The 25738-nt window shown below is 51.6% G+C and overlaps 1 protein-coding gene across 1 annotated transcript in view; it reads right to left on the bottom strand.

Annotated features, from left to right (window-relative positions):
* Positions 1-25738, bottom strand: part of robo2 (roundabout, axon guidance receptor, homolog 2 (Drosophila)) — a 158184-nt gene that overhangs the window by 45148 nt on the left and 87298 nt on the right. The window contains exons 4-8 of the mRNA XM_067246708.1: positions 11881-12038; positions 11497-11617; positions 11222-11360; positions 4231-4367; positions 2726-2737 (exon numbers count right to left, since the gene is read on the bottom strand). Coding sequence (XP_067102809.1) covers positions 2726-2737; positions 4231-4367; positions 11222-11360; positions 11497-11617; positions 11881-12038 — 567 coding nt within the window. The remainder of the gene's footprint in view (positions 1-2725; positions 2738-4230; positions 4368-11221; positions 11361-11496; positions 11618-11880; positions 12039-25738) is intronic.

The following is a 25738-nucleotide window of genomic DNA, read 5'->3' as shown; positions in this document are numbered from 1 at the left end:
GCAAGGACAGGCACAGCTCAGGCCAAACCGGGCAGGGTGTGTATAGGACCTTGCTGTGTCACCGCCCCCCCCCCCTCAGACCATCCGTCTGGGACGAGGGGAGGACCGACACCGTGAAGTGGGACCATAATGCCATGGCAACCACACTGGCCATTCATCCAGGTGAACGAATCCACGAATGAATGACGACCTTCCGGGCTTCGACACACCCGTCATCCGTCAGACCCAGGAGGACGAGATGGAGAGGGACACACACCCACTACCGTGCTGCAGGGAGACGAAAGGAGCCAACCTCCAGGACTGTCTGTCCATGTTCACTCCTGTGTCTGGAAGCGTTCAGGGGAGTGACACGTCTAGCTCTCCTCCTGCCAGTCTGGAGATGTGTGTGCATGTGTGCTGTCGTGTCTCCACGCGTTATCAAACTCTGTAACTCCACTCTTACTCTGGAACAGGAACCGCAACAGTGATGACTGAGGGCAGGTGGCTGGGAACTGTGGCAAGCTCCGCTAAATGGCTAACCTCTGACCTTGGAAGATGACCTCGAGTGACCTCTCTGTGACTTCTGTGTTTGGCAGGTGACAGTGAGCGTGTCTTCTCTGGCCCCAGATGGAGTCTCATCTGCTCTCACACTCTACACTCGAAAGGCTCCCCGCAGAGGAAATTCAAATCAACCAATTATAGCCAGCAATTCCAGACTTCAGTCAACCCTAACCTAAAGATAACTTCACATCTTATATTTCGAGCAAAACTTTTGCCTCCTTTTATCAGTCAAACTTTATATCGGTCACAGTTTTCTTGAGGGTAAAAACTCCCTCAGCAGTTAGACTTTGAGATTAAGTTGAACATGAAAAGAATATGATATGAGAGACTATTCTGACTGCATTAAAGGGAGAATCTGAGTGAATCCAAATGAATGTAACATAGTTGAAGGTCTGTTTATAAAATCTGTATCACAGTATAATCAAAAACTAAATTCAACCTTTTAATAATGATTTACCAACAGTATATATAAATATTTTTATATTTATTAATTATTCATATTTTAGTTTTCATTGCTTTGGCAGCCCACCTGCATTACCTGCGGCTCACAGGTTGGGAGTTGCTGCACTATACAATACTATACAATACTATAATATCACATATTAGTACTATTATATATTAAAATATACAATAATATGATTTAACTTAGTATCCTGTACTGTAGTCTAAATTCCTGGTTGTTCCAGCCTGTGTAAATCTTCCCCTGATTGTTTCAGCTTTGTGATTTTTTTTTTTGGACTGTGTATTTGTCAAAGATACACACAGTTAAGAATGCTACAGATGGCAACAGATTTACTGCCTTCCTGTTTTGATGCCTCTTTCCTGGATAGCCTGTGCCTTTCAGCCCCTAAGTCACTGTCTGGCAAACTCCACAATTCCTTCTCCTTTAGTCTCTCTCTCTTTCTCTCTTTGTATATCTCTCTCTCTCTCTCTCTCTCTCTCTCTCTCTCTCTCTCTCTCTTTCTCTCTCTCTCTCTCTCTCTCTCTCTCTCTCTCTCTCTCTCTCTCTCTCTCTCTCTCTCACACACACACACACACACACACACACACACAGACACACACACACACACACACACACACACACACACACACACACACACACACAAGGCCTGTGGGATTCTGGGACCCTAATGACTTGAGAGCCTTCTTCCTGTGCCCTCAAAGGGAAACGCATGATCAAGCCTCCATATTTAATTCATGACTAGATACATCCGCCATGGTCTGAGGGGGTCTCACGGCCGAACATCACTGAGAACAATGAAGAAATGGACAGACAGAGACTGACAACACAACAACTACATATCCACACATATTCAAGAACACTATTGTTCCCCCTCAAATCCCACAATCTATCATATTTTATTCAGAGGTTAAAGCAATTACTGCCTCCTTTCCTAGAGGCTGAATGTATAATTTCCTCCATCTTGCTGGATCTTGACAGTTCATGACAATCACAGGGCACCCACAGCTGCCTTGGTGGTGAAGGTTCTGCAGTGTGGCAGGGCCGGTCAGACACGCCTTGACACCCCTGCTTCCCTCTTCTCTCTGTCTTCTCCCCCCCCCCCCCCCCCCCTCGGTATTTCAGTCTGGATCTACGCTCTCCCTCCACAATGCATCCCTCCAGAAGCCCAAACCAGCCCAGCTCCTCCACTAACTAATCCACTGACGACCACACCAACTCTGGGAACTTATCTCCGCAGCTTGCCGTTTCCCAGATCCTGGAGTAAGGAACAGGCTAGCCACACGAACGAGTGAGTCACCGCTCTCCAGCTCCCAGCTCAGAGGAAACAAGCCAGGCCAAGACACACAGCTGCCTGAGCCAAGTCCCCCCCAGATGGCTGCCACTCGTCCATGTTAACCAGGCTCCGACCCCGGGGACCACCAGTAGGCACACACTGGCTAGTCCACACCCAGATGCACAGATGCACCAACTAATCCACTAGTTAACTACAGGGAATGGGTCTATCAGTTAGAGAACTAGGGATCAGCACAGTCTCTGGTTAGTAGACTAGGAGGACTAGACAAAGAAAATAAATCAAACAGTCAGGGTTTAGGGGAACCACTCATTGGTGGGGAGAGGTGGTGGATCTGTGTTAGTACAGGAGGTTAGAGGTTAAAGGCCCTGACCCAGGCAGCAGGTGAACACATGCAGGATGGAGCTCTCTTCAGAAGGATGGGTACTCACCTACAGGGCGAGCTGGAAACACCACAATGGAGGAGTGGATGGACAATACCAAAAAAAGAAACACACACAGATAAACAACGACAAAAAGACACACGTACACACACACACACACCAAACCACAACACATAAGACATAAGAAAACAGAAAATGCAGTCAGAATGAATGACATGTTGGGTTGGGGTGCACATTTCCAGCATAGGCCACATAGACAGAGAGGAGCCAACAGAAACTGCTTTCACCCTCATCCTGAAAAACGGTCTCTTGCACCAGCTAGCAGGGTCATCTTTCGCAATCACTGTCTAATCTGATCGCAGCTCCCCCTGGTGGTGGAGCACTTGCACTTCTCTCAGATCAGTCGGGCTTTTAGATCGATAGAAAATCATAGACCCATTAGGACTCATTGATCAATAGGATGTGTGGGTGGCAGCCTTCATACAGGCTGCCAGGGACTAGTTAGGAGCAGAACAGCCTTGCTCACAGGTGAGCTTGCTCATGCATCCTCTCTGTCTGCTGTAATGAAGTCTACTCTAAGGGTGGTGTGTGTTTGGAGTACCAAGGTAGGACTGCGCTCATCATAGTCACTGATGGAGAGAGAGAGAGAGAGAGAGAGAGAGAGAGAGAGAGAGAGAGAGAGAGAGAGAGAGAGAGAGAGAGAGAGAGAGAGAGAGAGAGAGAGAGAGAGAGAGGAGATACACACTTCATATTTAATTCAAGCCTCCAGCTGTTGAAGCCCAGCACCATATTGACATTAACAATAGAAGACCTAGTGTAGTTCATCACTGACTCTGTTTCTGTGTGTGTGTGTGTGCATGTGTGAATGTGTGTGTGTGCACGTCTATGTGCGTACACCTGGGTGTTTGTGTGTGAACGAGTGAGCGACTCAGTCTGCTGAGCTCTCTCCGAGAACACGCTTCCACACGAGTACAATATTCAAAATGGCTGACAACTGAAGTAGACCCCACAGGTTGTTGTACCCCCCGAACACACCCCCCCTCCAGAGGTGTTAAAGCGCTCCACAGAGGCCTTGAACAGGTTGATTTAATGGGGAAGAGCGAGAGAGAGAGAGAGAGAGAGAGAGAGAGGGGAGATTATGGTTAAAATGTTTTTATTAACCTTGCCCACCTCCAGTGAACGGTTCACCGTCTGCACCAGTAAACTGTGAAATGGCTTCTGTGACTGGAAGGAGAGCGTGGCCCCCTGGGGGGTTGGAGCGAAGGTGTATATGTGTGTGTGTGTGTGTGTGTGTGTAATGTGGTGTGTAAATAATTAAATGGATTCACAGACCACCTCTCTCAGCTGGGAGACTCAACACTATCTGGTCCATTTGTAGAGCCAGAGCACTGGAGCAGTCGCACAGCTAATCCAAACCCTGAGCCGCAGAGATGTTCGGAAGACCTAAACCGAGGCTCCTCCGTGACGTTTGAGCTCGGCGGACGGTGGAAGTGTGGCTGCGGGGGGGCTGAGCCGCGGGGGGTGGGGGTGGGGGGGGGTGGGGGGTCACGTACCTCGGACGGTGAGGCTGGCTGACGCCTCTCCCTTGCCCACGCGGTTCTCCGCCACGCAGGTGAAGGTGCCCTCGTCGCCGGCCGACGCCTTCTTCACTCGCAGCACGTAGTCGTCTTTCTCGTATTTGATCTCATACCTGTAGACACACACACACACACACACAAGTCCTCCAGGTGAATCATTTATACGACCCTGTTTTAAAACCAGGAAGCAGGAGATACTTCAGAGACTGGGATTGGTGGAGTGGATTGGCGATGGGTGTTATTAGTGTGGTTGCCACGCTGCTACAAGGTCTTAGGGTAAAATGATGATCATCACTGCTCACCCTGGCACTACTCCTTCTCTAAGACATGATGCTGATTTTCGCTGCCTCGCTACTGGAACAACAACACCCAGCTAATATGGCCACAGGCCAGAGGGCTGGCAAACAAACTCTTATTTTCTCACTGTAAAGTCAATACATCTTTCCAATTATTTGCGAAGCATCAGACAATGTCGACCCTGCTACAGTACATCTAGAGAAAGACAACGAGCCGTTTGTTCATCGTTCCTCCTGCAGGAAACAGTAGACCTTCTGACAAAGGCAGATAGGAAGGAGAAAGATCAATTATTCAGCAATGACACAGAGCAGAGAGGCAGAGGAAGAGGAGGGCTTTCAACTGGAACCGCCAGACTCTTTTAATATTAATGATCTCAGTGAGTGTGTTTGCGTGTGTATGTTTGTGTGTGTTGGCAGTAACATAAATGCAATGACTATGGTACAGTAAAGCACTTTGGGCTGTTTCCTAAAAAGCAAGCCAGACTATCGGAGGACAAAAAGATTTGGCTGTTTTCAATCCTTGCTTCACTGCCTCTGAGGATTTGGTGTGTGTAGTTGTGTGTGTGTGTGTGTGTGTGTGTGTGGGGGGGGGGTGATGCTGACAGGAGATGGATGCTGCCGGTTTGGTTTGTTGCCCTGCTCTGTAATTGGAGTGTTTGGCACAGCAGAGTGAGTGGTGTTTTGGCAGTGGGGGGGGGGCAGTAGGGGTGGGGGGGTTCTGGATGGCAGTCTGACAGCCAGACAACGGTCTGCTACCAGCAGTCTGTCACTCACACACTGATGGTGGGGTTGGGAGAGTGGGGCGGGGTGGGGTGGGGTGGAACAGTCAGACAGAGCTGGGCAGGCAAGAAGGCTTGCCGGGACACCATGGAAACGATTTGATCAAAAAAAGCACAGCCTCCCTTCCTTCCTCTCAGGACGAACCTTGTCAAGAGATCCTTTGATCTCAGCAAGAGGAAATGGTATGACTTACAATTTCTGTATTTTGTGTGTGCTCCGAACAACAGTTTGTCCATAGCGGGTCTAACAGGCTGGCCAAGCTCCAGAGAGCCCCGTGCGTCGGGGTCTCTTCCTCCTGCAGAAGGCAGAGCGGGGACCCTACAGGCTCCAGGTGTACGGATGGCTGCCTGCCATCTCCAGCTGAAGTTCTCATCTCCCTTCATGTCTGGCTGCTTCTCAGCTGTTATGACATTTCCTGAACTAATGTTTCTGAGGCAGCTTTATTGAAGTGCATTCCGCAGCTCTCACTGGCTCAGCCTATCCACACAGGTCTTTCCGCAGCACTAATGGTTATTTAACTGAGCCAGGAGTGGTGACTGTGTCCTTTGTTCAGCAGACAGGGGGCATTTTCAGTCCAGCACAGGTACGGGCCTGAGAGGAGGAGGAATAAAGCTCTTTCTGTTTGAGGAAGGAGACCCACGTCCGCAGGACTGACAAGACGCCGTCCTCAGACGAGTGCGTGTCGTGGGGGACACGGACGGGCTAACAGAGGGGGCTCAACTCTGCCCTCAAGGAACAGGCTGGGGGAAAAAACAACATGAACTCCCGGAAGCGAAGACCTGGGAGATTCTCTTACATGGTTCCAGTCGTGGACGGCTACACACAAATGCTGTACACATTACAAGACAGCACATTCATTGTTCTCAGCCCCTGACTCCATCAATCACTCAGAAAAGCACCTCAGGCTGCTCTATAGCTTATTAAAGGAAAACTGAGCTCAATCTATCTGTAATCAACTGCCTATTACAACACAGCTTAGATGAAATGAGAACTGGAAACACTGGTGGACAAAAGGAGGTTGAGATACACACACACACACACACACACACACACAAACATTTATAAATACACAGTGGGAGATAAAAGATGGCTGTGGCAGCACATGCAAACACACACTCACACACACACACACACGGACGGGGAAACAGTAGGTCTTTCTTTAGCTCTGGGAAGGTTTCTGTTCTCCATTAAAGTGGCAGTGTAATTACACATGTAATACAGAGGACCTGTGGAGAGAAGCACTGAGCCAAGGTGCCCCCGCCCCCTCCACACACACACACACACACACACACACACACACACACACACAGATATGGAGAGAGACACACACACACACCCAGTACAGTCTTGCAGTACAGGCACACATACACATACAGTTCTAGCTTTCATATGCAGCAGAATGTGGACTAATGAGAATGTAAACACTTATCAAGGCCAGGAAGTATTTGTCAGGCTAGTTAACTTCATGTGTGCGATGTACAGGGCATATTGAGTTGAAACTACAACACTGAGCACACTTTGAGGAAACATTTCATGCTGTCCAAGATGGAACAGCTCTGACATCATAAAACAGCTCTATTTTACACCTGACATCCAGTTCAACTCTTCATCTCTGGAGAGTGAGCATTGACACTGGGCCATGAGCTAAAATACAATACCTGGAGACTGGCCTGTTTGGCACAGTAACTTGTCTTGTATCACACGGTGGCATCGGACCAAATGACTCAGTCTGAAAAGATCTTATCTGGCCGTGTGTGTGTCTGTGTGTGTGAGAGTGTGTGTGTGTGACCAAGGCTCTGGGTGTGGGACAGAGGCCAGCCACTGGCAGCAGAGAAACCAAGCCTCCCCTCTCAGCCTGATCAAAGCCGTCAGCTGGCCTACCTGTCCACCACTTGTCAACCATGGGAGAGATTCAATTAAGCGAGCGCTATCGGCTCTCATCTTCCTCGATCGGCCCTGGGCCAAAAGCTGCCTCCCTCGCTTCCTAAATTCCTAATTTCCTCACTCCCTGGATGCCTCCCTTTTTCCATATCCATAACTTTCCTTCTAGGCTTCTTGGGGAGTCCCTCCCTCCCTTCCCCCCTCCCTCCCTCCCCCCCTCCTTCCCCCCCTCCCTCCCTCCCTCCCCCCCTCCTTCCCCCTCCCTCCCTCCCTCCCCCCCTCCTTCCCCCCCTCCCTCCCTCCCTCCCCCCCTCCTTCCCCCCCTCCCTCCCTCCCTCCCCCCTCTCTACCCCCCTCCCTCTCTTTCTGTCTCCCTCCCTCTCTGTCTGTTCACCATATATGTTCTCTAATTAACGCAACACACCATACTGTATGTTCTCTGATCAATAAGAAAGGATCTGTTGTGACAGGGTTCATAGCTGTATATGTTACTGCAGATGAGTCTGACTGAACATCGGGCACACACGCACACACACGCACACCCTCTCCCGCACATGGATGCCAGATGTATCTATTAATATATCAGTGGCAGAAATGGAGACAGGAACCACAACAGCAATCTTTTTTTTCTTGCTGAATTGCGGAGGTGAGAAATGAGTGAAAGTGAAGGGTCAGCACAACTGCAGCTCCTGTCACGGTGGCTTTAACAGCTCTCTCAGAGCGAAGGACACACACAAGCACTCTCACACACACACACACATGCGCCCACACGCCCACACAGGGCCTTGGCTCCTGGGGTCAGGGGGGACTGAAGGTCTACATATGGGCGTCTCTCCCGAGCAGGGGGCTCAGATAAGATAGGAGCGAGGCCACAGGGCAGGAGGGCAGGGATGGAGGGATGAATGGAGAGGGGGGGGGAGCGAGCAGGGATTTGGGCCACACACACAGGGGTTCAGGGAGATAACATACACAGGGACAATCTTTTCTTTGGGATTTGCAGGCTTTTGTAGTTGAACTTCATGGCTGAATATCTCCCTCCGGGAGATGTGAAGGCCGCCGCCCTGCTGTCTCTAACCCTGTCCCCCTCCGCCCTGCTGTCTCTAACCCTGTCCCCCTCCGCCCTGCTGTCTCTAACCCTGTCCCCCTCCGCCCCGCTGTCTCTAACCCTGTCCCCCTCCGCCCTGCTGTCTCTAACCCTGTCCCCCTCCGCCCCGCTGTCTCTAACCCTGTCCCCCTCCGCCCTGCTGTCTCTAACCCTGTCCCCCTCCGCCCTGCTGTCTCTAACCCTGTCCCCCTCCGCCCTGCTGTCTCTAACCCTGTCCCCCTCCGCCCTGCTGTCTCTAACCCTGTCCCCCTCCGCCCTGCTGTCTCTAACCCTGTCCCCCTCCGCCCTGCTGTCTCTAACCCTGTCCCCCTCCGCCCTGCTGTCTCTAACCCTGTCCCCCTCCGCCCTGCTGTCTCTAACCCTGTCCCCCTCCGCCCTGCTGTCTCTAACCCTGTCCCCCTCCGCCCTGCTGTCTCTAACCCTGTCCCCCTCCGCCCTGCTGTCTCTAACCCTGTCCCCCTCCGCCCTGCTGTCTCTAACCCTGTCCCCCTCCGCCCCGCTGTCTCTAACCCTGTCCCCCTCCGCCCTGCTGTCTCTAACCCTGTCCCCCTCCGCCCCGCTGTCTCTAACCCTGTCCCCCTCCGCCCTGCTGTCTCTAACCCTGTCCCCCTCCGCCCCGCCGGTGTGCTGTGGGCCTGGCAGATGCTGCACACACTGAGGCCGAGGGAGAAAGGGCCGGGGAACAGCCTATTCTCGACACCCGACCAATCACCTTCCGGCTCCCTCTTTGTAACAGCCAGCACTATTTACTGTGTCCTTGTAAAGGCAATAACTCACTGTTCACGCTCTCCCGCTGCGAGGACACAATAACTGTATCGCCGGCTTTCCCCAGCAGAGATGCCAGCCCTGCCACCCTGCGCCCTCTGTGCCTGTGTGTGTTTGCATGGGAGGCTGAGAGACGCTGAGCACATTAAAGTCCTGTTTACTCAGCTGAGGCACTGGCTCCACCCACAAGCACACACACACACACACACACGGTGCACACTCTGCAGCAAGACTTAGGGAAGGGAAGGAGAGGAGTGATGGGGGCTAATTCTCTCTGTGTGCAGCTTATCATATTAATAAGGACAGTGTAACCTTTTCAGATGGTTCATAAACAGCCCCACCCCACCACCCCCCCAAACTTCCAAGTGGTTTCTCCCAGGGGGTCTTTCATATGCCCCCGCCACCCATGCAGAGGGGACCACCAAAGACACACAGGCGCTCATGTACCCCCTCCACGCACACACACACACACCCACACACCCACACACACACACACACTCCCCAGGCTAGACGTTGCTAGACGGAGTTGTGTGTACCAGCGCTGTGAGCTCCACCACACTGCCGATGTGCGGTGGCTTCGTTTGAATTGAAACGGTTTTGAAGCGGCGCTTGGGAAAGGGTGTCTCAGTTTTGATGTTGCGACTGCAGATAAGCCTCAGAGTGTCGAGCGCGATACCGACGGAACAATACGCAGCACTCGCTCCGCCGCACAACACGGCCAGAGTAGAATGTCAGCATTAGAATAACACAGCCTCCTTCTCTTCCATCTGCTTCACAGTTAGGAGGAACCCAGATAACAAGTGAAAACCAAAATATCTCCGCAGTGTAATTATAAACGATGGAAGATCAGTCATTTTAATAATTTGCCTTCCTTTGTTTTCGCTCGCTTGTTACTTGCGCTTTCAAATTAGACCGTACATCCACAGTGCGAATGTGGACAATATAGTCCTATATCGTCATGCGTTAATTAGTGTATTTAAATGAGCAGCGCATGTGGTGCTCTGAGAAGGACTACATCAAAGAAGGGGGGGGGGGGGGGGTACCTTCTCAGTTTGTTTTGGCAGAGGAGTGACCTGAGGCCCGGTGAACCCAGTCCTTATCAGACACAAACACAGACCAGGGCCAGGAGCTTTGGGAAATGCCAGCTCCTCTGTGTGTGTGTGTGTGTGTGTGTGTGTGTATGGGTGTGTGTGTGGGTGTGTGTGTATGTGTGTGTGTGTGTGTGTGTATGTGTGTGTGTGTGTGTATGGGTGTGTGTGTGTGTGTTCACTACCGGCCGGGTCTGTTTGATGTCCAGTACAGTGGCGATGTTGTTGACTCTGTGAGTCACAGCCTCCACCAGACCAGTGAGACCAGGAACAACAGGATCACTGTCAGTCATGCCACCAGGATCTCAGATACCCAGGTCCATGTGGGCTAGGCTCTGTCTAACTACAGATGATCTCTCTCTTGATATGTCTTTATTTTCTCAGTTTCTCTGTGTATCTCTGTGTTTCTCTCTCTGTTTCTCTCTCTCTCTTTATCTCTCTCTGTTTCTCTCTCTGTTTCTCTCTCTCTCTTTATCTCTCTCTGTTTCTCTCTCTGTTTTTCTCTCTCTCTTTATCTCTCTCTGTTTCTCTCTCTGTTTCTCTCTCGCTCTCTTTATCTCTCTCTCTCTCAATGGGATCAGTGTCATGTGATGCTGTGGGTGTGAGATTAGCCTCATGTAAAATGCCCGTGCCCACCTTGAAACGCTGACGCAAACACCTACGCGCTGTGTCAGCGAGAGAGCTGGGTATACAGAGTGCTCTCCGAGGTTAGAGGAGAGTGTAATTTCTGCAGCGAACGGCCTAATAAGGCTGTTTAATGCCTCCTGGCAGGCAGGAGTGCGAGGCTGGCGCCTGGCAGGTGAGAGCTGGCACAGGGACCGTCCTTCTGAGTTATCATCACAGAGACGAGACACAAGCCTGACACTGATCGCCCCTCTGCTCCACTACGCAAAGCAGCCTGTAAATAAACCAGCCTGGCACCAGCCTGGGCTCAACACCTGCTGGCTCGAGGGAGGAGAGGAGTGTCGAGGAGAGAGGTGAGAAGGAGAGGAGACGAGGGGAGAGAGGAGAGCTCCCCGACTTGATTCACGTCGGGTTGAGGAGGGTCTTACCTCCCCCGAGGGACATCGATGTCATCCTTCCTCCATCGGACATTGGGCTGGGGGTCTCCCTGGACCTGGCACCTGAACTCCACTGTCTCCTCCTCCAGGACCACCTGGTTGATGGGCCGCCGCAGGAAGGTGGGCCGCTCTGGAGGAGCGAGAGGGAGGGAGGGTGGGAGGTCAGAGAAGGGACAGAAAGAGAGGGCGTGAGAGTCAGGGCAAGACAGCACCATAGATACTGTGGTGACAGGGGTCTTCGTGTGTTCCAGGTTGCTAGGGCCTACCGAACACGGTGACCTGGGCCGTCTCACTGTCTCTCTCCCCCACCATGTTGGTGCCCACGCAGATGTACATCCCCGCGTCGCTCTTCCTGGTGTTGGAGATCATCAGCTTCCCTCCTCGAATCTAATTGGCCCACAAACAGGAAGCACTGCCGTCAGACTCTATGTCAGCTGATGGCATCCGTCCTAGACCATCTTGTGCTAGCAGTGGCTACCAGAGAAGCTAGTGTGGCTAGCAGAGCAGCTAATGTGGCTAGCAGAGCAGCTAGCGTGGCCAGCAGAGCAGCTAGCGTGGCTAGCATAGCAGCTAGTGTGGCTAGCAGAGCAGCTAGCTTGGCCAGCAGAGCAGCTAGCGTGGCTAGCAGAGCAGCTAGCGTGGCCACTCACCGTGATCCTGTCCTCCTTGTCGTCGATGCGCACTTTGTCTTTCTTCCAGAAGATGGTGGGCTCTGGGTGTCCCCTGGGTGGGACGCACTCCAAGATGGCCGGCTCTCCCGCAGCCACCACCACGTCTGTGGGGTTCTGTCTGAAGTCATCACGCAGCACTGAGGGAGGGGGGAGGGGGGGTGGGAGAGTGGGAGGGAGGGAGGAAAAGACAAAACCATCATAAATCATTTGTGTGAACACAGTAGTGTTGGATGGTGTAACCCTGCCCTTGTTGTGTTTATCTAAAACCAGTATGAATTGGCAGATGCATCCTATTTGTACCTGGGAGGATTTCCAGGGGTAACGTGTTATGTGATTGGCCCAGCACCAGTAAGGTGTGATGTGATTGGCCCAGCAACACTGGGGGCTAATTGGTATGAATGGAAATCTCTAGAGTTAGCAGAGCTAAGCCAGACTGCATGGCCTGAAGCATGCTGTCACTCACATGTGAGAGCTCTCAAGGGTGGCACACACACAATCACACACACCCACACACACACTTAAAACACACACAGAAAGAGAAAGAGCCAGTGGGTGGTCTGGCAAACAAACCCTGTCTGGTATCTAATCAGCCTCAGGTTGTGCTTTCATCACACAGATAGCCTTTCACCTTGACAGAAGTTCAGTCACACACACACAGGTATACAAAATGTATTCCTGAATGGGTCGTTTGAGTTTGTTGTACCCGTCTGTATTACCGGTGAACAGGCAAGAACGTCTGTGTGAAATATGAGCTGGTAGAGTCAGGCTGCTCCACAGACTCCTGGTTCAGGGAAGAGCGTCAGAAACGCGCTGCGCCTGCACAATCGGACACCTTCCTGTTGGTCCTAAACCCACCCAATCCCAGAGTGCTGGAAGCCCAAGCTGGCGGTGTCTGGTGGGGCGTCAGGGGACGGCCGAGGACAGGAGAGGGGGAGGGAGGAGGCCACTGACAGAGAACAGAGAAGGAAGGGCCTGTCTGAGGAGGACGTCAGTGGAGAGCCACCTGAAGGACAACATCACAGGTCCCCATGTATCCTGTGTGGTGCCGTGAGACAGCGAGGGTCTACAGCAGGGACGGCTGGTTCCAGAGCGCTGCTCGCGCCTTTGACTCTCATCAGGTTATTTATTTATTTAGACGAAGGGATGATGAGGGGGAGGGAGAGAGGGAGGGGGAGAGAGGGGGCAGGAAGAGAGAAAGCTTTCAACCCAATTATCCAGGGGCTGGAGCTAGGTGCACAGTGGGACTTTTGTGTGACACGAATTCAAAAGCAGCCCCTCGCAAAGGAGAGAGGGAGAGGAGAGAGAGAGACAGACAGAGAGAGAGAGAGAGCTACAGAGAGGAGAGCGAACGAGGAGAACGGGAGCACACAAAGGAGAGACTCTGGATGAGGAGAGGGATGAATAGAGAAAGGGAGAGCTAGCGATGGGGGGAGAGAGCAGGAGAGAAAGTGGTGGCTTGGGAAGCATCCTGCTATTGTTTGATGTGCTCTAAACGGGGGTGGGGGGGCAGGGAGGGAGGGAGGGGCGTTATTAGTACGCCCCCCCCACCCCACAGAGAGCTGCTCCCCAGCCTGCCTGGCCACTGAGGGCACCATCAGTGTCTCCTGTGTTTACATGACAAACAGGAGTCCTGCTGGCTCCTGCCTCTTCCCACTATGAACCCAGCTACCCCCTGCTGCTCTCCTGGGCCTGTTTGGTGAGACTCCATTCAGAGGTAGTGTCCGTGGGCTTTGATTTAGGACCAATTAACTTTGGAAAAAGGAACACGAATGGTGTGAGTGCGCGCGCGAGTTGTCAGTGTGAACGATGCAGTGTTCCACACCGCGTAAGTGTTTATTGTAACAGAACAGCTCTTCTCGCTAAAGCCTAATGAATCCATATCACGTAGACACACACACACACTTGTTGGTGTGGCTCCAGACTCAAACAAACAGATTATGTGTGGGGTGAAAGGATTAGTATTTCTCTGTTTGTTCTGCTCTGTGGTAGAGCAACACACTGAGCAGATGTGTACATTTACTAAACAGATGAATGGGAAGGGACACACACACACGATCTGTTCAAATCCAACGGCTACAACCTTTATAAATAGTCTATCTTTCTAGGATGTATGTTTACATGATGATTAAAACTGACCATCTGCTTGTTCCCATCTTTACAGTTTGAGCATGTAACTTTTTCTGGTGCGTGTCTCTGTGTGTGTGTGTGTGTCTGTGTGTGTGTATGTGGGGGGAGGGGGGGGGGGATTGGAGGCTGTATCCAAACATTTCTCATCTCTCTGTGGAGGTGTGTGTGTGTGTGTGTGTGTGGATATGCATGAGTGAGCAGTGCATCTGGTCCATGGATGCAAATGAGCGTTAGCAGGAAGAGCAAAGTGCTGAACTCAGCTCTATCCTAGCCTGGAGCCTCCAGCCTCTGGAGACCCACTGCTGGACCTACAGCAGGTACTGTCCTCCCAACCCTCCAGCTCTTCCTCCTCCAGGATCACCTGCCTCCTCGTGGAGGTGTCTGGGCTCCACGCATTGGCTGGGCCCTCGCTGCTTAGTATGGATGTATTCATACATTTACACCCCTCTGCCTGCAGTCCCTACATCTGTCAGTCAGGCTGCAGGCTGAACAAGACCTTTCTCTGAAACAATACGACTCCTCCAACGCTTCCATGGTTATCTACTCAGCCAGCGATCTGAGGGGGATCAGGGAGGGAGAGAGGTTGGCGAGGGGCAGAGGGGGCCACGAGCAGACGGTACGGCCCAGTGGTTGGGCAGAAGTACGGCTGGCTCGGTATCAAATCCTGAAGTTAAAGAGAGAAGACTCGGGTTGCAACCAGCTCTGAGAAACAGCAGAGGAGCTGACATGGAGAGGTCGGCCAATAAGGAAAACACAGAGGACACACACTCTCTCACACACACACACACACACACTCTCATACTCACACACACACACACTCTCTCTCTCACACACACACACACACTCTCATACTCACACACACACACACACACACTCTCATACACACACACACACTACTTTGTATCACTGAGAGTCTTACACTGGCAGTAGAACTCGGAGCCAGTAATCATTAGAAGTGTGTGTGTGTGTTCCGTGGTCACACACACACAGCTGCAGTACATGGCAGCAATACCTCGTATGTTACCATGCTGCAGCAGCAAAGCAGAAACACACACACTCTCACACAGGGAGAGCAGGAGAGAGAGAAATGTGCAACATTCTTCAAGGCCGGAGGGTATATTTCTGAATTACTGAAAATGCGAGAGGTTGTAGATATTTATTTGTTTGTTATTACATTTTTCCCATTAACTACCGTGAAAACACAACCCCCTGACTGCATATATTTTGCAAGAGGTCAAGGTCGAGCAACACAGAGGATTACAGAGCTGGCAGCCCCGAGCCATTCCACAGCGCCCAACTCCCCTACTCCTCCTCCCCGCTCCGACAGGAAAAACAACCAGGACCCCTCACTGTACACGGAGTGTATTTTAAAAGCTAGCTCGCAGCTATGATATCAATGTATTCAAGTGTTTGGGAGAAGTGCCTTATCCAGCAGAGAGCTGTTACACAACAATGTCCCACCCACCCCCTCTGAGAAAGGAAACGGATAAACCGAAGCTACAGTCACTTATCTGAATTCACGAGGCCAGCTGAGAATCTATCGGATATTTGGGAGAAGTGTCGATGCAGAGGGCAGACGTGTAATGTGGTGTAGGGCGCTCCTGGGGAGATGAGAGGGACTATTTGTCTGCATGGCAGGTCTGTCTCAGACCCAGCCAGGCTCATTTGGCCCCCCACCGGCCACGGCTGACCTCTGACCTCCATCCAGATGCAGGAATTACCCCCTCAGCAGGGAGGCGGCCTGCAGGTTCACACACGCACCCCTCCCCCGCTCCCAGTTGGAAGTGAAAGGTGAGGTGGGAGGAGCAGCTGCCTGTATGGCCGCCTGTCTTCAGCAGCCCACGGCGGAGTCTCCTTAATTGAGGGCGAGATGTCTCTCCCCATCAACACAGACGATCATCCCCTTTCTATTCCCTTTCTCTCCCTCCGTCTCTCACAGGTATCGTCATCGCCTCACCGCTCTTTCTCCATCTCTCTCTTTCCGCCCTCTCTCTCTCTCCCCCCTCTCCCTCTCTCTCTCTCTCCATACACGAAACCTCTAGAAATAAAGTCATATACGGCTGGTGCACATCCTGTCATCTGCTCGCTCCGTAGGCAGGGCTGATACGATCTCCCTCTCCATATCTAGCCATCCTGAGCCCCCAGCAGGCTGCATCACTCTGTCACCTCCGATCAGTATGGAGATGCAGGCGGGGGCAGAGTCATATGGTCTGGTGTGATAGCACACTGGGGGAAGCACCAGGTGATGATACAGTATGATATGTGCATCTTTAAATAGAGAGGCCATTAAAGAGGGGTAGGGGAAGGAAGAGGGAGAGAGAGAGATAGAGGGGAGAGAGAGAGAGAGGGGGAGAGTGAGGGATAGCTAGAGGGAGAGAGAGGGAGGGAGGTTGAAAGAGCTCCTGTCTCCAGGATCCAAAGAGAGAGGGCACATCACAACAGTAAAGGATGAGAGCAGGAACACAGAGGAAGGTCAAACATGAGAAGCAGAGGACAGACTCAGGGTGTCGATTCTGTGTGTGTGTGTGTGTGTGAGTGTAGGGTGGGAAGGGACATTCCATCACACCCCACTCTCTCTCTGTGCTGCTAGTGTCCCTGGTAGAACACAGGCCTAGACAAACACTCATTTAGACGGCCCCCCCTTCAAAGCACATTTTTCACAAAGCAATGATGATTTGGGCTAACGAGCACCCCCCCCCCCCCCTCCCACACACACACACACACACACACACACACACAGCCAGTGTGGTAATGACAGGGAGGGGAGCCCTGGATTCTGCCGGACGTGCGCCTAGCCCTGCCAGAGCCCTGCACCCCTGGTGAAACAGTATAATTAACTCTTAATGAACCTCTCTCCTACGGGCCCCTCCCAAAGCACACACTCCCAAAATTCAATTTAGCCTAATCCATGCTTTATGGTAATGCATAGCTCATTAAAATGTTAGTTAAAAACTCATTAAAATTCACTTGGAGAAGTAATGGCTTCATTACAGTAATACGCTGGAAAGCAACGAAAGGGACGGTTAAAACAAGGAGAAGAAAGAGAGAAAGAGAGAACGACAGCTTTCTAATCACTTAATTGTGACTAAAACGGAATACATTAGCATAATAAATATCTGTAGTCAGTGTCGTTTTTTCAGTCTCCAAATCTCTCAGTAATTAACAAACGTTACAATTAAAGATGTATTTTTCGCCACAATGTATTTTTCGCCACAATGTATTTTGCCGGCTACAGTATCGGATGGTTGGCGTATGTGTGTTGTGTGTGTGTGTGTTGTGTGGCACTGGGTTGCCAGATGTGCTTTTGTGTGTGTGTGTGTGTGTGTGTGTGTAGGAAGGGGGTGAGGGGATAAAGACAGAACACAGACGAGTTCAGGATTGATTTCCTGCCAATTCCAGCATAGAGCTGGAGAGAAACTTCCAGACATCCTGACAGAGCAGGTGGTCTGAGAGAGAGAGAGAGAGAGAGAGAGAGCGCGAGAGAGAGAGAGAGAGAGAGAGAGAGAGAGAGAGAGAGAGAGGGAGGGAGAGCAGTGGAGAACGGTGCACTCATGCAGAAAGGTAATGTCTCTCAGCCACTCTCCTGTCATCTCACCGGTCTAAAACTGTGTGTGATGGAAGGCTTGGAGGCTGGCTGGATTACCAGCAGGTGCATAATGACCAGTCTATGTGCCAGTCTTCGTGTCAGTCTCTGCAAATAGTTTTATCTCGTGAGGGAAAAGGAACGTGTGGTTGGAGGACTAACTCTTAGAAGTTACTAGAAACCTTGATTTGTTCTGGGTTAGAGGACTCACAGCACAAGTTATTGCTTGTTCATCTTATCCAGACTCCCAGAGCCCCAGCACACACTCTGGATCTGCACAGCACAATCACAGCTGTGCCTCACAAGGGAGCCGTAGTCCAACACTCTCAAGATGAACAATCTGCTACTGGACATTCCTCAGCAACGCCAGCAGACAGGACCAGACACAGCGGTGTCTCACCACCTCCTGCTGATCAGCTGGCATGAGGTCACACACTAGGCAGAAAAACTCCTGCCGGAGAAAAGTTTGTCTTTCAAAAGCACATCCTCCCGAGACTTTTAAAAACAGCCCTCCTCTCTGTGGACTCCCCTCACCTCTGTCTGTTTTCGCATCCTGTCCCTCAGCCTTCACATCTCCCCACAGCCCCCCCCCCCCCCCCTTCCCCCAGAGCCCCCTCTTGGGAGCGCTCAGGTGGAAGTGAGGCCAGGTGACGTCTGTCCAGCTGGGCTCCACTGTGACCAACCGCAGCTGGGAAAACAACCCAGGGAAGAAAAAGAAGAAAAAACAACATTTCTCTCTCCACGCAGGAGGAGAAGTCAGGCTGGAGGTGCATCCGCGTGGTGCAGGCGTGCGGCCAGGCGTCTGGGCTTCGCCTGCGTGTCCTGTGAGGAGCCTCGGCGTGTCGGTTTCCCCCTGCTCCGGTCTATTTGTGGGAGCTCTGGGCTTCTGACTTTGAGGATGTGACCTCCACAGGAAAGATAATCCCCACAGTACCACTGCTGCAGTGGGTCCACGCTGGGATCTGAGTGCTCCTTCAGCATGTACACACACACACACATACATACACACACACCCTCCCACACGCCAACTTCAATACCCCCTCTTCTGATGCGATACTCTTACACTCTCATCTCTGGTGTGCCCCCCCCCCCCCCCCTCCCCCGACCACCTCCCTCGCCCCCACCCTCCCCCCCCCACACCCCCCCGTTTGAATCTTCGTGTAATCTTTAATAGCCTCCTCCTCCTCTCACTAACGCCCGCATATTTGCTGCAGTTCCTTCCTCATCTGTTTTATGGCGGGCTCTGTAATTGGATTGGCAGTGCCGTTGGGCTGGGTGACTTTTGGAGCTTGTAAAAGGTGTCGCTTGCTGGCGGTAGCCTCTTTTTAATTAAGCTCTCTGCTGGAGACGAGCGCTTCAATCTCCCACTCTCTGATGAGAGCCACACAGCCAGCTCTGCTAGCCACTGGATTGCACTACACTACACTGTACTGTTCTATACAGTACTTTACTATAGAGTAGGGAGGGATTGTTCCCACCTGGGCAAAATACACCCATCTACAGAAGAACCATCCCTAATCCAATCCATATATCATGTCCCAAGCAGTTAAACAGACACCTTCAGGCTGTGTGTGTGTGTGGTATCTCCCTGGGCTCATTGATGTGCAGTCATGTGTGTAGGGCTATGTGTGAGAGGCAGCGTTGCAACATGGCTACTGCATATCATCACAAACACTGCATATAGTGCAAATATGTATGTGTGTGTGTGTGTGCCTGTGCGTGCACGGATGTAGTGCAGGCAGGGCTGTCTATATAGCATGATGATTAGAGAGGTGTTCATTACAGACCCCCCCTACCTCCCACTCCTCCATCCTCCTAATAGCCTCCTCAGATTATCTCTACCTAAATCAATACTGTCCCTGTGGAAGCGCTACACTCGGCAAAATCCTTGTCTTTCACATCCCACCTCGCAGGTGACACATTACCCAGACCTCTCCACTACCGATCTAGCACTATAACCTGACAACCAACCCTGGAACCGGATCTGCTCACTGCAAGTTCAGGGTACAGAGTGGTTCTTTAAAGGTTCTGTTCAGGGTGAGGAGTGAGACCGGGTCTGGTGAGGCTCTGGATTGGAGATGAAGGCTGAATTTCCCTCAGGAATCAGTGTCAGCATGCAGGGAGCGGAGCAGGGGCGAGAGGGGTGGGAGGCACGGGGGGCTATGTGGGGGCTCTGTGACAGGAGGAGGGGTGGGAGGCGCAGGGGGCTCTGTGGGGGCTCTGTGACAGGGGGGGGGGGGGGTTGGGGTGGAGGGGCACAGGGCTGGGTGGAGGGGTGGGTGGGTGTTAAATCACACAGAGCCCAGATGCAGAGACATTAAACAAGATTTATTGATCTCTTTATAGATCTTAACTGGTGAGGAAGAGCGAAAATTAAACTGGATATGGAGATGACCTTTACAGTCGCCTCACCCACGGAAAGGGATACCTCTTTTTCTCCCTGTCTTGCTCTGTGGCTCAGTGTGTGCGGCTGTGCGCGCTGCGTTTGTGTGGGGGCGCGTATAAATACACTCAGGAATGAGCGATTCCCAACAGACTGGGAGTACGCAGCAGTAAATGCGTGCTTCCTGGAAGGACGCTTCTCTTACTGAAACAGCTAAACACTCGGATTAAACATGTACTTCAGCGCTCACGCTGGCTCAGCAAATTACTGCTACATTAAGCACACCTAATCACAAACACACACACACACACACCCCCCATGGCAGCCCCACGCCGCGATACAGAGCTGAGCACCAAAAGGCTTAACGACAACCAGATCCCTTTCATTTGCCCATCGGTGTGCTACGGTGGAGGCTAGAATGACACGCCTACGCTCTGCTCAAACAGGAGGAGCTCGACCTCGACCACAACGCAGGGATACAACCGCAGCCCTCTGATGACATCTCTACATCTCAACCTCAGGGGAACTGGAAAGGAACGCCCACCATGCCAACGTTCGCCCCACTGGGGATGAGAAGAGAGTCCAGCGCTCCTGGACGCGCTCCTGCTCGTCCCAGAGCTCCTGCACCTTGCACAGGTTCCAGCGTCGCCGTCCAGACCTCCGGTGGCACCATCCAGTCCTTTTAATTGTGTTTCCGTGACATAATCAGCTTGCTGCCGCAATGCAGGTGGATGTGCACCGCCACACATGGCTTGGTGGCCCATGTCTCTCGTGTAGCCTGAGCTCTGGCAGGCTGGCTGGCTGGAATTGTGTCCTTCCCAGGCATGAGGTTGTAAACCATGTGGCACCCAGCCAGGTAATCAGTAATGTAATATATGTAATAACCCTTGGTGTGTGTGTGTGTGTGTGTGTGTGTGTGTGCAGGATGTGTGCGTGTGCGTTTCTGCACACCCTGCTAATCTCATGCAAATGGGAAACAATCGGAAACAAGCCACTGACTGCTATCCTTAGGATCAATTCCGAGCAGTGTGTCTTAACAGAGGGTCATATGAAGCCCTCTGGAGGTGGTGGCAGGGCTTCTCCAGGTCTGCTGCGTGTGGCACCACTCTCCTCTGCTCGGTTCATCATTTAGCGAGAGGACCCAAAGCTAATGAGCCGGGTGAGAATCCGTGCTATTTGGAGTTCTGTCAACATTATCGACTCGGCTGCGGATGGGCTAAGATCTGGTTGCGGGGCAGGGATGACCTACATAGCAAGGACAAGACAGGGGCTGAACACACAACAACATCCCACTGCAGCCTCCATCTAACTGCACTCCAGGGCAGAGATCCTTCAGTGGAAAGTGAAAACAGCCTCTTTGTCTTTGCACTTCTGCTTGATGCAGCACCGTGTTATCTAGCGCACCAGTCCTATAACACCACAGGCCAATCCAGTTAGTGTCCAGCCGTAGAACACTGGCATGCCCAGCCACAGAACAACACGCAATCAATACTGATCCAGCTTCCAATTAGCTAATAATTCAAGTCCACCGGCCACAATGGAGGAGAAGGGAGGGAGATGGATAGAGATATTTGTAGATAGAAGGGGGGGGGGGAGAAAAGAGGAGAGAGGGCTGAGAAGGGGAGAGAGAGAGAGAGAGAGAGAGAGAGAGAGAGAGAGAGAGAGAGAGAGAGAGAGAGAGAGAGAGAGCAAGAGAGATAAGAGAGAGGGAGAGAAATAAAGAGTAAGAGAGAGAAGTGAGGGTTTTATCTCCACAGCCCCATAGAAGCACATTAAGCTCCATCTCTGCTCTGCCCTGTAATCACACTGTGCCCTATAATAGGTAGCCAGACATGATTACTGGCTGGAGGTTTCTCTCCAGTGTTAATTACTGAAATGCCCAGGGTTCTGCAGATATCCTCCAGTCTACAAGCAGATACAGGTCGAGAGAGGGCAACGATCGTGCTATCTACAGTCGCATAGAAACTGGAAATATCTGCTTTGATCAAATCGACACACAGCATACATTCAAGAACGAGGTTCTCAAGAGTTCTTTGCTTTACTGAATTTGACACCGTGGAAGCATTCCACACAGGTCAAGACACCAAATAGGGGAACCGATGTGAGGCTGTCTCATTACTTCCAGGTCAGAGAGGGGTCAAGGTGATGTAATGACATTTGAAATGGTCTGTTGCAAGACCAGAGAGGGGGCCACAGGGGAGAGGGGAGACACACCCTGAACTCTTCTTCTCCATAGCCTGCTTCCATGAGAACACATGCGTTGAAGTGCAGGGATGAGAGCGCACACACACACACACGTGTGTGCGTCTGAGCACAGAGACTACCAGATCCAGTGTCCCAGGGGTAATGAATGTGAATGGTGAGACTGAGCTCGCTGTAAAACCCAATTAGAGCGTGTAGTGTTATCTGCTTCCACGGAGATCTCCACACAGATAACCTCACTGGCGCAGGCCTAGCGACTGACTGACAGAGCGCCCCCTACTGGAGACTTTCTGACCTGCAAGGACATGCCTTTGGATAAGACCGGTCCGTGATCCTGAAGCCCCTACTAGAAACTGGTATGTTTCATCACAATAATTTGGTCTCTGGATTCATGCAGTCCAACTGCCTGTCTCGCTCCACACAGCGCATAATTAAACTGGGATTATCTGCGTTCCTACAACACAATCATCTCAAATCGTCTCCGCTCCTCTCCATCTCCAGCTTCAAACGGCCGCGTCTGGCAAAGCTGAAGTTAGCGCCTGACAGCGCCACGCCGCCGCCACGCCACCGCCGCCCTTATCCCCCCCCCCCCCCCCCACCGTCTTCAAACGCCTCCATCTTCCTCCACCACATGAAAGCGGAGGAACAGAGCGGGAGGCATCATCGCTCCCTCGCTCGGGCGGCTCCCCTCGCTCGTGCACGCCTCCGCCAGAGACGCTGCCTCTACGCTGCCTCTCTGCTGCCTCTCCCCTCCCGCCTCGCGTGGCTTCCGGCCCGCGTTTGAAGGCGGACGTCACTGTCACCGTTCCCTCATGTTCCCCTCACAGAGGCTAGAGAACACTGCATCATACCGGTGCTCTGCGTTCTGCAGACGTAAACAGAAAATATACATGCGTGTATGCGTCCGTATGACAGGAAGAGAGAGAGGGAGTAAGAGAGCTTGTGGACGAGAGGAGCTTTGATGAAGACAATTCTTTAATATTTATAGACTAGCAGGATAACTATCAATACAAAATGTGCATTAACAATATTGAGCCACTAAATGACATTTTTGTGGCTTCTCTGTCAGATGGGATTGACCGCAGGCAGACAGAGGCCAGTTCCCTCTCCCAGCCTGCGGAGGAGCACTGCAGTCACACCCTAGCGAGGACAACTCCTGGTGCGATCCTCCATCTCTCACAATCTGACTCCAGCAGAGAAAAACTGAACTCAGAGGGGGAGGAGGAGGAGGCCTGGGATTGTGTGCGGCAGAACTGCTATCTGAGACATCAACCAGCCACCAGAAAAGGGATTTCTTGCTGCAGAAGTCTCGAAATAATCAGATGAAGCTCCGCTCAGGCATGCGTGCTTTACATACCCCTCACTCGGTCCCTGCATGGGGCCTCCTGACTGGCTTTCTTCTCCAAGAGGAACACACACACTGTAATGATGGAGGGCAGACTGCTCCACCACTCGGATATGTGCCCTCCATTACATAAACGAAGCAATGGAGCGCATCTAATCAATCTTAAAAGCAGGGTATTATTATTCCGGCTCTTTTAGGGGGAAACTGTGCCATAGCAGGCCTTCCCTGCTCTGCGTGGGCCTTTAGGAGGCAGTGACCCGGAGGTAGCCGGCCAAACTCCCCGGTCTGCTGTCCTCTGCTGAATGAAACATGAGGGAGGATAGGTGTATGGGGAGAAAAGGAAAGGGGAGAGTGAGGCTAGAGAGAAAAACCGAGAGAGAGGGAGATAGAGATTATCTGGTTTTAATAATGGGAGGGGGGGGGGGGAGGACAGGGATGACATGATTTCTGGGCTGGGTGTGTGTTTATGTGTGTGTGTGTGTGTGTGTGTGTAGAAGGGGGGGGGGGGTTAAACTCATCGAGCTTTAGCGACAGGCAGTGGTTAGCATTCTCCACAGGACACCCATCAGTCCAAGTAATTGTTGCATGTTTTACATCAACATGACCCTGCGTCGATCCACAGGGCATAAACACTCTCCTATAAATACCACAGAGTGCTTCGAGGCAGGGCACAGTGGCCCCGCCCCTTTGAAACCCCCCCTCCCCTTTATACAATGGGGACGATTCCACCCCGCCCCTGATCCCCCGCCTGATTGAAGTCGATCGAGTCGGTGTTGAAAACAAAACAATAATTTCTCAGCTTAAAAGAGACCTTTCAGAATTCATGTGGTGATTTCCATAATCAGTTCATGGCTGACAACACATTGCAAATGTGTCTGCTATTAATGCCGGCAATTACCAGGGCTAAATGCAAATGTGCGACCACCGCAGAGTGTGAGAGACACTCATCAGGGAGAGAGAAAGCCATCGATCTGGAGCTTTAATAGAACCAGAGGTAAACAAACAATGCCGACGTTTCATCCTCCTGCTCTACAGAAAATTCCATATTCTGTATTGTGAAACAAAGGCTGCACTTCACACACATCCCTAATGTGATTTTACATACCTTCTGACCATGTGTCTAATTAATTGTTTGAGTATTAATAGGCTTACTTAGGACTTACATAACCATGATGTCAGAGTGGTTTGCGTTGTGAAGTCATGGTCTCTGAGAGGTCCAGCCCATCTCCTCTCCTCACTGACAGACAAGCCCTCATTAATAGACTGCACTCACGTCTGGTTGACATTAACACCCAGCCAATCAATTTGCCTGGTCTGGCTGGGGCCAGTGTATACCAGGGGGAGAAAAAGAGGCATGATGGGACTGTGGAGGTCTAGAGGGCTAGACAGTAGAGAGGCAAGCGGACAGTCCTAACTCTTTTCTCAGTTCTTCCTCTCTCTCTCCCTCACTCTCTCTCTCTCTCTCTCTCTCTCTTTCACTCAGTCCCTCTTTCCGTCGCACCATCTCTCTCTCTCCCTCACTCTCTCTCTCTCTTTCACTCAGTCCCTCTTTCCGTCGCACCATCTCTCTCTCTCCCTCACTCTCTCTCTCTCTTTCACTCAGTCCCTCTTTCCGTCGCACCATCTCTCTCTCTCCCTCACTCTCTCTCTCTCTCTCTCCCTCACTCTCTCTCTCTCTTTCACTCAGTCCCTCTCTTTCCGTCGCACCATCTCTCTCTCTCCCTCTCCATGAACATGTTGGAGCTCACCTACTCCATGGGGCATTCTTGCCGTCTCAGTGTGACTAGGATATCCCCGTAAGCCGCTACTGCTTCACTAGGCTCTAACTGTCCTCTCAGTCGCTCCCTCTCAATTTACATTTACATTTACATTTATTCATTTAGCAGACGCTTTTATCCAAAGCGACTTCCAAGAGAGAGCTTTACAAAGTGCATAGGTCACTGATCATAACAACAAGATAGCCAAAAAACATTGCGAGTAGCCAAAACATGAAGCACACATTGTGAACAACCAAAGTAAGTGCCAAAGGGAAGAACCATAAGAGCATGTAGTTAAACAAGTCACAACCAAACAACATGAACAGCTATAAGTGCAAGTGTACCTGTGGGAAAAAGCAAGTCAATTAGTGAAGGGAGCCAGGAGATCAGTTGCTTTTAATGTCCAGGATAAGTGTATCCACCGCACAGTAATGCTGGTT

The sequence above is a fragment of the Osmerus mordax genome, chromosome 11, assembly GCF_038355195.1.
Source record: "Osmerus mordax isolate fOsmMor3 chromosome 11, fOsmMor3.pri, whole genome shotgun sequence".
Lineage (NCBI taxonomy): Eukaryota > Metazoa > Chordata > Actinopteri > Osmeriformes > Osmeridae > Osmerus > Osmerus mordax.
The sequence above is the reverse complement of the archived record's forward strand: the minus strand, read 5'-3'. Positions and strand labels throughout refer to the sequence as shown.